General features: G+C 47.9%; 1 protein-coding gene across 15 annotated transcripts in view; it reads right to left on the bottom strand.

The window, feature by feature from the left end:
- SYTL3 (synaptotagmin like 3) overlaps positions 1-12,629 on the bottom strand; it is a 122,372-nt gene that overhangs the window by 62,049 nt on the left and 47,694 nt on the right. For all 15 annotated transcript variants that reach the window (XM_078370402.1, XM_078370400.1, XM_054254579.2 and 12 more), the window contains 2 exons: positions 3,880-3,931; positions 1,864-1,933 (listed from right to left, as the gene is read on the bottom strand). Coding sequence is in view for 13 of the 15 variants with exons in the window: in XM_078370400.1 (XP_078226526.1) it covers positions 1,864-1,933; positions 3,880-3,931 (122 nt within the window). In the remaining 2 variants the exon portion in view is untranslated. The remainder of the gene's footprint in view (positions 1-1,863; positions 1,934-3,879; positions 3,932-12,629) is intronic.

The raw sequence follows: 12,629 nt of genomic DNA, 5'->3' as shown, positions 1-12,629 counted from the left end.
TGACATATTTCTTTATAAATACGGCTCATCTGCTCATAACTGTTAGACCCATGGGACTGGCGTTAGTACAGCTGAGAGTTCATGCTTGTAAGAATATGCATGCTGTTTTATTGTGTAAAGCAGCCAGTGAAGTGTTCCGTCAGTTTTTGGTTTTAGTTTGTTTAGAGACAGTCTTGCTCTGTCATCCAGCCTGGAATGCTGTGGCGCAATCACGGCTCACTGTAGCCTTGGCTTCCTGGGCTCAAGGGATCCTCCTCCCTCAGCCTCCTAAGTAGTTAAGTCTATAGGCATGTGCTGCCATGCCCAGCTAATTTTGTTATTTTTTTGAGAGATGGGGTCTCACTATGTTGCCCAGGCTGTTGTCACGTTTTTATATGTTTCTCAAATCCCCTTTAAATTTTTTAAATAAATTTCTTCAAAATAATTTTTTTAGATTTTCTAGAGTTATATTTTTAGGATTTTGGTCTTTCAGGATCCAGCATTCAAGATGATGGCACTTGTCACCTGGGAGTATGATCAGCTCCCATATTCTCCCATATCTACTTCTGGGAGTATGATCAGCTCCCGTATTCTCCCATATATAACTTCTGAGAGTATGATCAGCTCCCGTATTCTCCCATATATAACTGCTCTCTTTGATTTACAGAATGATGATGAAGATAACCAAGACAATGTATTTCCATGGCACTTTATGGTTCTCCAAGTACCAGCATAGAGATTATTTTGTTAATTTCTCACAACAGCTATGGGAGGACAAATATAGATGCTTTCTGACTTATGATGTCTTGACTTACAATTTTCTGACTTGATGATGGTGTGAAAGCAATACATATTCAGTAGAAACCATATTTTGCATTTTGATCTATTCATTTTGTTTAAGATTTTTATTTTTATTATTATAAAATAGGCTTTGCATTAAATGATTCTGCCCAACTGTAGGCTAACGCAAGTGTTTGGATCACATTTAAGGCAGGCTAGGCTAAGCTATGGTATTTGGTAAGTTAGGTGTATTAAATACGATTTTCTTTTTTGAGATGGAGTCTTGTTCTGTTGCCCAGGCTGGAGTGCAGTGGCACTTGGCTCACTGCAACCTCCACCTCCAAGGCTCAATTAATTCTCCTGCCTCAGCCTCCCGAGTAGCTGGACTATAGGTACCCACCACCATGATCAGCTACTTTTTGTATTTTTAGTAGAGATTCACCATGTTGGCCAGGCTGGTCTCAAACTCCTAGCCTCAAGTGACCCATCTCAGCCTCCCAAAGTGCTGGGACTACAGGCATGAGCCACCACGCCTGGCTAAATATATTTTTGACTTATAATATTTTCAACTTACTATGGGTATATTGGGACATAACCATCATAAGTCAAGCAGCAGCTGTATAATTACTTCCACCTCTCAGGGGGGAAACTCAGGTAACTGCCCCAAGATCGCACAGATAATTTCTTTGGACAGAAATGGTGCTGGTCCACTGTACATTAGAGCTGGCAAACACGCAAAAGAGACACTCCCACTCTCACACACCCATAACCAACCTTATTTCCCCTTAGAGCCCAGAGACGCTACGCACACACCCAGCACAGAGCAGAGTTGGGGAAGAGGGCCGACGCCATGCCAAGAGTAAAGAGACCTTAGGTGCAGGCAGAAGGGGTCACGGACGATGCAGATGGTCCTGCCACCAGATGGAGAGAAGCCCTGTCCAGCCTCGAGGCCCTCACTCCCTGCCCCGCTTTGTGACCCGCTCCAGGCACAGTCAAATCCCTTTGCTGGGAGGTTCCTTGCCCAGCCTCAGCCTCAAAAGCTCCCCTGCTTCCTCTCCTTGTCCCTTCCCCCTGCTAGAGAAGTGCCCAAAATGGATGCATTACCCTGCCAGGACTGTGGCCGCACTGGCTCTCACTCAGAGGAGGTGGAGTAGGAGGAACCACAGAAATTTTGCTGCAAAGGAAAATACAGGAATAAGAAACAGGTTGTGAACTATGCAAGTCATTAGTTTTACAAATACACAAAATGTGTCACTTCTGTAATTCAAGTTCTCCACCTTTTTTTTTTTTTTTTGAGATGGGGTCTTGTTCTTTGCCCAGGCTGGAGTACAATGGCATGATCTCAGCTCACTGCAACCTCTGCCTCCTGGGTTCAAGTGATTCTCCTTCCTCAGCCTCCCAAGTAGCTGGGATTATAGGCGCCCACCACTACGCCCGGCTAATTTTTATATTTTTAGTAGATGGGGTTTCACCATGTTGGCCAGGCTGGTCTCAAACTCCTGATCTCCAGGGATCCCAAAGTGCTGGGATTACAGGCGTGAGCCACCACATCCAGCCTCCGCCTTCTTTTTTTAACTGCCTCACTTTTTGGAAAAATAGCCAGCAGCCCTACTTGGACCTGATGCTCTTTGCAGGGCATGATTTCCTGGTATCGATATGAGGGTGATGCTGCCTACAGCCTGGGTAGTCCACGCCGCTCAGTCATATGTTCTGAACTGCCCTAGGAGCTTGGGCCTGGACCTGCCACCTGGCTGTGGGGAAACTCCTGGCTCCCACCTGCGCTCCCGTGTTCTTAGCACAAACCATACCAGCAAAAGTGCCACAAATGTTGGGGATGTGAAAATCAACCACGAAGGAAACTGGAAGCTTGTACTCAAAGAAATGGGAAAGACTGCTGGGAGCAGTGGCTCACTCCTATAATCCCAGCACTTTGGGAAGCAGTGGCAGGCAGATCACCGGAGGTCAGGAGTTCAAGACCAGCCCGACCGATATGGTGAAACCATCTCTCTACTAAAAATACAAAAATTAGCTGGGTGTGGTGGCACATGCCTATAATCTCAGCTACTTGGGAGGCTGAGAGGCAGGATAATTGCTTGAACCTGGGAGGTGGAGGTTGCAGTGATCTGCGATCTTGCCACTGTACTCCAGCCTGGAGACAGAGCAAGACTCCATCTCAAAAAAAGAAAGAAAGAAAGAAATGGGAAAGAATAGGGGAGAGAAAAAATGAAAAAGTTTTGATACTGGAGAATTTCACCACGGGCCAAACAAAATAGCGGCTGGCGGGGGCTTTCAGAAATTCTTTCCTAAATTCACTGTCCTCAGGTGTGTGAATGATGGCCAGCTTCATGACTGCTCGGTTTTTAGAATGTTGTGCAAAGAAGTTCACATCTCTCAGGCCATCATTCAATTATATCAGTGTTTATTCCACCAATATCACTAACGTGCCAGGGGCTGGGGAAGGTGTTAGAGATAGGCATGATTAATCAAAGCAAACACTTGCTTTAGAATTTCACTAAGGTGCCATTAAAGAGAATATTTAGTTTCCTTATAACATTTCAGGAGAATTTAAGAAACGGAGCAGAATAGCTGGGTGCGGTGGCTCATGCCAGTTATCCCAGCACTTTGGGAGGCCAAGGTGGGCAGATCACAAGGTCAGGAGTTTGAGACCAGCCTGCCCAACATGGTGAAACCCTGTCTCTATTGAAAATACAAAAATTAGCCAGGCGTGGTGGCATGTGCCTGTAATCCCAGCTACTCAGGAGGCTGGGACAGGAGAATCCCTTGAACCAGGGAGGTGGAGGTTGCAGTGAGCCAAGATCGCACCACTGCACTCCAAGCCTGGAGCGAAACTCCGTCTCAAAAAAAAGAAAGAAACAGAAGAATGTTTAGTGAGAAAATACCATGCTTCTCATGAGAATCTGTAAAGCTTCTCACAAGAATCTGGAAACATCTCTGCTTTAATCTTTTTCAGGAACTTTATCTTTAAAGAGAAAAAAAAAAAAAAGAGGTACATTCCAAAGCAGTGACTTGTGAAAGTCAAAGATCTATAAGTTCTTTCACAGCGTCCTCTGCGCTCCTGCCCTGGAGGGCCTGGGACGGTCTGCCCCATGTAACACTCACCTCAGCTTCTGATAAGATTGCAAGAGCTGCGCTCCAGCTGTCTCATGTTTGCCTGCAAGAGATAGCAATAGAGGTCATTTATTAGTAGGAATAGCACTCAGCTGGTTCAAATACAGGACATCATAGATTAAAATTATTTTCTCTACTATCATTTCTTGTGATTCAAAAGTAGATCATTTTGAAGTGATAGAAATGTTCCAAAATTAGCTTGTGGTGATGGCTGTACCACTTAGTAAACATACTCAACATCACTGCATTGTACACTGAAAAGATACATTTTACGTTCTGGAAATTATCCTCCCCTAAAGCTGCTGCTCAAGCTTTGTGGCACACATCATATGAAGCCATCATTGTTGGGAATGACTGCTTTTGTTAAAAGTTATGTGGGGCCGGGCGCGGTGGCTCAAGCCTGTAATCCCAGCACTTTGGGAGGCCGAGGCAGGTGAATCACGAGGTCAAGAGATCGAGACCATCCCGGTAAACATGGTGAAACCCTGTCTCTACTAAAAATACAAAAAAAAAAAATTAGCTGGGCACGGTGGCACGTGCCTGTAATCCCAGCTACTCAGGAGGCTGAGGCAGGAGAATTGCCTGAACCCAGGAGGTGGAGGTTGCGGTGAGTCAAGATCGCACCATTGCACTCCAGTCTGGGTAACAAGAGCGAAACTCCGTCTCAAGAAAAAAAAAAAAAAAAGTGGATGTGGATTAGCTTTCCTAAATCTTCCATTCGTCCTCTGGAACATTTCATAATGAAATGAGTCTATTCCTCTAAACTGGCCTTGTGATGAAGATTAAATTAATCTTTTAGAAACTGTAATCTACTTATTTCTAGTTATGGAGGCGAATAATTTGCTAAATAAGACTGCATCTGATACAGTACTCCTTTTGTTGCAAGAAAAGAGGTTTTTATGATGTATTAAGATCCCAGAAATAAAACTCAGCATGTTCCCAGTTCTGTGAACAAACACATTTCCCAGCCAGGTGCATAGGAAGACCTCAGTCTTCACCTAGCAGGGGGCCGGGAAGCAGGTTTCTCCTGCTAAGGGAGGTTCCCAGGGGGCTCCATCTACCCAATACACAGACCAGACCACCAGGCCTGCCACCCTCAGAGGCAGTCCAGCTCCTGTGCCATGACATGCACTTGGGGGATTTTAGCCATTTCAAAGAAACATTTACATATGGAAACATCATTTCCATAAGACACACTGAAGGACAAGGACAGTGAGAAAGTCAGATGGGCTGGCCTTTGGGAGGGCGAACGGCATCCGATGTTAAGCTCTCAACACCAAGCCTCAAGCCTCAAAGGAAGGAGGCAGCCCCCAGGTCGGGGTCCTTAACCAGGCTGGCCTCGGGGAGCGCAGGAGCCTTTGATATCATAGCTAAAGTTTCCAGGCCACCTGCCTGTGTGCATTTTCTGGGGTTCATCTGGGGTACATCTGGCATTCTTGGGATATTATAAGGTGCCCGTGACCCTTCCCTCCCCATTAAGAAATGCCTCTCTAAGACAGAATGACGCCTGAAGCTCCAGCACTCAACTAGTAGAACCAGCGGGTAATAGACGAAAGCTGGCACCTGCAGGGGCTGCCTACAGAAAACATCCAGGTCCACGCGAGAGAGAGAACCTGACTGCAGCGTGCTGGCTGTGGAAGCAAGAACAGCAGCCACACTGCCCATCCTGCCTATCTCAGGGAGGGCAGACCCCAGAGACAGCAAGCGCAGAGCAGTCCGTGGGTGGGGACATACCACAGGGTGCTCCTGTCCCTGGGTCCCCCTGCCCCATGTGGCCTTACAGCCCTCACTGTCACCCTGCCCCACATCTCCTGCTCTATGTGACCTTACAGCCCTGTCACCCTGTCCTGAGTCCTCCCTACTCTATGTGACCTTATAGCCCTCACCGTCAACCTGTCCCAGTGCCCTTCAGCCCATGTGACCTTATGGCCTTCACTGTCACCCTGTCCCGGGACCCCCTGCTCTATGTGACCTTCCTATTCCATATGACCTTACAGCCCTGTCACCCTGTCCTGGGTCCTTCTTGCCCCATGTGACCTTACAGCTCTGTCACCCTGTCCTGAGTCCCCCTGTGACCCATGTGACCTCACAGCCTTCACTGTCACTCTGGCCCTGATTGTTGCAACAGCGTCCGGAGGCACAGCCACCAAAAAGGCACATTCCTCTTGGAGAATCCGATCCTATCAGGCTATAGCCTGGAGCCCTTCAATGACTCCCTACAGCGGGCGGCCTAAAGTCCAGGCCCACGTGGCATCCAGAGTGCCCCAGCTGCGGGGAAGCGCCCCCTCTCTGCCTGCAGGCCTTACCCTTTCACTCCAGCAAACCAATTGTCCCTATTGTCCTGCTTAGCCGGTAAGGCCAGCCCTGCCTGTACGATTACTGTCACCCCCACCTCGTCTCCTCTTACTATTCCCTGCGGGCAGTTCTACCTCAGGCCCACATCTCAGACCCCGCTTAGGAATCCTCCGCTTCGGCCAGGGTCGAATTCCTCGGCGCCCCCGCTACGGCTCCCGCACTCGGGCGAGCGCGTGGCTCTCTGCTGCCACCTGCCGGCTGTGGCGACGCGGGGCACAGGCAGGGCCTGTGTCAAGGCTGGAGGGGAACGTTGCGTTCCACTGGCCTCAGAGGGGAGGGGCCCGTCACGGCTGCTCAATTCGTCCCTGTGACAGCAGTCACAGACAGCACTAAAGGGCAGGTGTGCCCGTTCCCATGAAACTTCATGGACACTGAAATTTGAATGTGTCACAAAGATTATTCTTTAGATTTTGTGGGTTTTTTTAACCATTTAAAAATGTAAAACCCAGCCCAGGCATGGTGGTTCACGCCTGTAATCCCAGCACTTTGGGAGGCCAAGGTGGGCGAATCACTTGAGGTCAGGAGTTCGAGACCAGACTGGCCAACACAGTGAAACCCTGTCTATACTAAAAATACAAAAATTAGCCTAGCCAGGTGTGATGGCGCATGCTTGTAATCACAGCTTCTCGGAAGGCTGAGGTGGGAGGATCGCTTGAACTCAAGAGGCAGAGGTTGCAGTGAGCTGAGGCTGCACCACTGCACTCCAGCCTGGGTAACAGAGTGAGACTCCGGATCAAAATAATTAATAATAATAATAATAATGCAAAACCTACTGTTAGCTCACAGGACATAGGAGAGCAGGCAGGGGGACCGGCAGGTGTCCATCCGTCCCCTGCCTTCACTGCCCCAGCTGTGGCCTGTGGCTCTCAGCAGGCCAGAGGTTGCTGGAGACACAGAGCCCCAATTCCAGTGAAGCAAGACCAGGCGGATTTGAGTGCTCAGGGAAGCTGGGCACTGCCCTTTGTGGCTTTTCCAGCCCACTGTCAGCTGTCATTTTTCTTTTCTTTGATTCCTCAGTTGTTTCTTCCTAGAAGCTTCCTTAAAGAGCCCCAAGTCTTGACTTCTTGTTAACATGTCAGCATTCACACAAGGAGCTGTGAGCTGCCCACAGACAGACATCCCTTCAGATGTCTTTGGACCAAGGGCCCCCATCCTGCCTGGCCTGGCTGGCAAGTGGCTCTAGCAGGGATTCCCATCTTTGCCAGAGACAGGAGCAGCTGCGGGCCAGAGCCCGGGTCTGCGGCTGCCAGGACTTGTCTCGGGTGCACGGCTGGTTGGCAGCTTTGCCTGCCAGGCCCGGCGCAGAGCGTTTTGCTCACATTTGCTGCTCAGCGGCTGCCAGGTGTCATCCCAATTCTATAAATGAAAAGCGAGGTTCAGGGATATGGCATCATGGGCCCAAAGTCCCAACGTCTGTCTAACAGTTGCAAAGCTGGATGTTGTACCACAGCTCGCCTAAAAAGCCTGCAGAAAGTCAGAAAGTGGACAAATATAACTGAGGGAGGGAGGGGCTGGGAACAAGATCAGAATGGGGACAGCCCAGGGCCATCGGACACCAGGTCGCCGTCTGCTTCTGGCTGAGCATTTTCCTAATACAAAGCCCGGCAGAAAACCAGCACATAGAGACCAACAGCCACCTCCCGGAAAGCTCAGTAACATTTCTTAATTTTTCAATATTTCATATTTGTCACTTACATCTCACTGTTTAAATCTTCAGGAAGCAATGCCTGTGCGCTTGTGTATGCGTCTCAGGACCCCGAGGGAGAGGGGCCGAGCAGTAAGTGAGCAGACGGGCAGGTTTAAAAATAGCAAGAAGCGGCCGGGAGCGGTGGCTCACGCCTGTAATCCCAGCACTTTGGGAGGCCGAGGCGGGTGGATCACAAGGTCAAGAGATCGAGACCATCCTGGTCAACATGGTGAAACCCCGTCTCTACTAAAAATACAAAAAAATTAGCTGGGCATGGTGGCACGCACCTGTAGTCCCAGCTACTCAGGAGGCTGAGGCAGGAGAATTGCTTGAACCCAGGAGGCGGAGGTTGCAGTGAGCCGAGATAGCGCCATTGCACTCCAGCCTGGGTAACAAGAGCAAAACTCTGTCTCAAAAAAAAAAAAAAAAAATAGCAAGAAGCACGACTTCATTTGAGCTGTATAAGCACATGTGTGTTAACACAAGGTCATCGGTTTTGCACAATGGATTTCGTTAATTCGTTCACGTTAATTAAATGCAATACACACAGGTACTTTGACAGAGGTAAGAAGAAGTGGCACCGGGTGTGGTGGCTCATACCTGCAATCCCAGCACTTTGGGAGGCTGAGCTGGGAGGATTGCTTGAGCCCAGGAGTTCAAGACAAGCCTAGGTAACATGGCAAAATCCCATCTCTACAAAACAAAATGTGTTTATTTTTTATGACATTATTTTTTGTTTGTTTGTTTTTGAGACAGAGTCTCCCTCTGTCACCCAGGCTGGAGTGCAGTGGCCCAATCCCAGCTCACTACAACCTTTGCTGCCCTGGTTCAAGCGATTCTCCTACCTCAGGCTCCAGAGTAGCTGGGATTATAGGTGCACACCTCCTTGCTGGCTAATTTCTGTATTTTTAGTAGAAATAGGGTTTCACCTTGTTAGCCAGGCTGCTCTCGAACTCCTGACCTCAAGTGATCCACCTACCTCAGCCTCCCAAAGTGCTGGGATTACAGCCATGAGCCACCACGCCTGGCCCAAATTTTCCTAAATTAATAACAACAATAAAGGAATAAATAAGTGAGTCACCACCTCTACCCTCAACAGGGCCCACAGGGTTGTGAGGATTCACACCAACTATAGACTGAGGCAGCCGGCAGTCAAGAGCCGCCATGTTTTATTTCCAAATAAAACAGTTTCCATAAGGTGTCAGCAGCAGCACTGAAAATCTCAAATCACACTGAACCCTGTGTGTGTGATTTAGGGTTCAGTGTGTGTGTGATTTAGGGTTCAGTGTGTGTGTGATTTAGGGTTCAGTGTGATTTGAGATTTTCAGTGCTGCTGCTGACACCTTATGGAAACTATTTTATTTGGAAATAAAACATGGCGGCTCTTGACTCCCGGCTGCCTCAGTCTATAGTTGGTGTGAATCCTCACAACCCTGTGGGCCCTGTTGAGGGTAGAGGTGGTGACTCACTTATTTATTCCTTTATTGTTGTTATTAATTTAGGAAAATTTGGGCCAGGCGTGGTGGCTCATGGCTGTAATCCCAGTACTTTGGGAGGCTGAGGTAGGTGGATCACTTGAGGTCAGGAGTTCGAGACCAGCCTGGCTAACAAGGTGAAACCCTGTCTCTACTAAAAATACAAAAAAATTAGCTGGGCATGGTGGCACGTGCCTGTAATCCCAGCTACTCAGGAGGCTGAGGCAGGAGAATTGCCTGTTCCCAGGAGGCGGAGGTTGCAGTGAGCCGAGATCGTGCCATTGCACTCTAGCCTGGGTAACAAGAGTGAAACTCCGTCTCAAAAAAAAAAAGAATTAAGTTGCTGCCCTGTGCATAATCTCTTGAGATCTTTTTAAAGCTAGCAAGAACTCTGTTTGGATCAGAACTACATAAAATGAACACTTGACAAAAAAAAAACCCACATTAATTTAAACAGAGCCTTTCATTATTTTCAGATAGCAGGGTCTTTTTCATTTACAAAGAATGATGTAACTGCCAGGTCACTTCTGTGTTTGCCCAGGACTCCTAGTAAGAATTGAATCTTGAGGGAGTAATGATAACAAAAGGTTTCTTGTGACTGATAATACTAGGACAGACACAGTGTTTGGTGAGAAGAAAATACTATATGCCTGCTTGATGACATACGGAGATCATCACATGTATGGAAACCTTAAAAAGTGGATTTATTTTTTCTAACTAGAAGGCTCTCATAAATTTCTGTTATGATTGCTGTTTCAGTAAGTGACATTAAAAATCTAAAGGATATTGTTTGAAATAAAAAAAAAAAAACAGTCCCGCCCCTGCAGCTGGCATCTGTGACAAGTCATTATACATCTATGCATCCATTTCTCAGCCTAGAAATAAAAGGGATGAAGCAACTTATTTCAGCTACTGATACAAACCCCTACACATGGATGCCCACCTCAAACTGGGCTCTGTCATGATGTCAGCTGAGGATGCGAACCCCCAACCTCGCCAGCGCCCTGGACTGCAATTCCTGCAGCAGATGCAGGCCCTGTGGTTTCACCTGTCTTCTCCCGGTGACTTTGTCCTCAGGGAAAGAGGCCACAGGGCAGACTCCCTGGAATGTCCCACAGTGACTCAATCAACCCGCCATGCCATGCTGCTCATAGCTGAGAGTTTTCAGGTCCTGAACCGCATCATCAGTGCGGTTAGGCCTCTTTCAAAGCAGGATGAGCAAATCCCTCCTCCACTGAAAGGCCGCACAGCAGCCCCGTGTGCAGAAGCTCACGCACACCACATGGCATGGGTCATGCTGTGGTGCTGAGACGGGCAGTCAGGGGGCAGGTGGCTTTCCCCATGGCCACCTCTCTGCTGGTGCCTGTGGAGTGGGAGTAACATCCTGTGTAAGAAACCATACCCTGGAGTTCCATATGCCACCAAAGCAAAGCCCAGGTGAGGCTATCTACGTGGGGCCTGGGCAAATGTGCCCCTTCCTCAAGAGACCGTATGTCGACCCTAGGAAATTTGTCATAATATATGGGTCTTGTTAGAACAACATATTTTGCTGTATCTGACATAAACAAACATCATACTTAATACATGAATGTATTATTTGAACAATACCCCCTTGGAAGTGGCTCTCTTGTGCAGTGTCCGACCTGTGCCACTGTGACAATCCTGAGGGTTGGCCCACACTGAAGTTTGAGTACTTGGCAAATGCTAGAGCAAGATGAGCACAGCCAGCGTTTGGAGTGGGTGTTGGACAACTACACTGTGTTTAGAACTCTTTTCCTTACTGGGGAGAAGAGGTCCCTGTAGCAATAGTTTGAAACTAATCTATAGCTCACATATTCAAAATGGAAAATCTCTCTAAAAGTTCAACCTAGAAAAATCCCTCAGCATGTAAAGCATCATAATATCCAGCCACAAATGGTTTTGGAACAGGAGTCCAGAGACAGTTTTATTATTTTAGATAGAGTCTCGCTCTGTCATCCAGGCTGGAGTACAGTGGCATGATCTCAGCTCACTGCAGCCTCTGCCTCCTGTGTTCAAGTGATTCTCCCGCCTCAGCCTCCCGTGTAGCTGGGATTACAGGTACCGATCACCAGGCCCAGCTAATTTTTCTAATTTTAATAGAGACCGGATTTCACCATGTTGGCCAGGCTGGTCTCAAACTCCTGACCTCATGTTATCCACCCAGCTCTGCCTCCCAAAATGCTGGGATTACAGGTGTGAGCCACCACACCCAGCCCAGAGCCATCTGAAGCATATTTTAGTCCCTAGGAAAATTTGAGCTAAGATAGCAATGGCTCCAAGCCACTGTCCCAGGACGAAAGAGACTCAGTGCAGGACTGTGAATCAGCAAGCAGTGCCTTCGAGGGAGCAACAATTACTAATGGCAGCTTTACAATCCTATGGGCATGAAGCATCCCCATCTGGCGTCCTTCTGGCACCAGACATTACTCTTCTGCTTAGCGACAGGAGAGAACGGTACCTTTTCCCTTTAATGAAGCTACCCATGTCCTGTCAGGTAAACACTCGGGGCAGTAAGTCTGCCACCTATATACACTCAAGGCCGAGGGTGACTGGTTCAGGCTCAGTGAGTGCCTGGAGCTAGAGGGTGTAAACTGCTTTGCAGCATCCTTTGGATTTTCTCTAAAAAATGAATATGGGCACGAGGGTTCTCTATATATGCCGGATGTTAATCTCTTATCAGATATGTGATCTGAAACGATCTCTCATTCTGTCACTTACCTTTCTATTTTGTTAATAGTGTCCTTTGGTGCACAAAAGGTTTTCATATTGATGATGTCCAAGTTTCTCTATTTTTCATTTTGTTCCCTGAGCCTTTGCCGTCACAGCTAAGAAATCACACCAGATCCAGTGTCGTGAATCTTTGTTCCTGATGATTGATTTGAGACAGGGTATGGTTCCATCACCCAGGCTGGGGTGCGGTGGCATGATCTTGGCTCACTACAGGTTCAACCTCCCATATTCAAGTGATTCTCCCACCTCAGTCTCCCAAGTAGCTTGGACCACAAGCATGCACCACAATGCTCAACTAATTTTTTCTGGGTTTTTTTATACAGACAGGGTTTCACCATGTTGCCCAGGCTGGTCTTGAACTCCCAGGCTCAATCAATCCACCTACCTCGGCTTCCCAAAGTGCTGGGATTATAGGCGTGAACCACCACACCCAGCCTCCCTGTTTTATTCTAAGAAAACAAGAGCTCTTACAT

The sequence above is a fragment of the Callithrix jacchus genome, chromosome 4, assembly GCF_049354715.1.
Source record: "Callithrix jacchus isolate 240 chromosome 4, calJac240_pri, whole genome shotgun sequence".
In the NCBI taxonomy this organism is placed as follows: Eukaryota; Metazoa; Chordata; class Mammalia; order Primates; family Cebidae; genus Callithrix; species Callithrix jacchus.
Note: the sequence above shows the minus strand (reverse complement) of the source record. Positions and strands in the feature narration are given on the sequence as shown.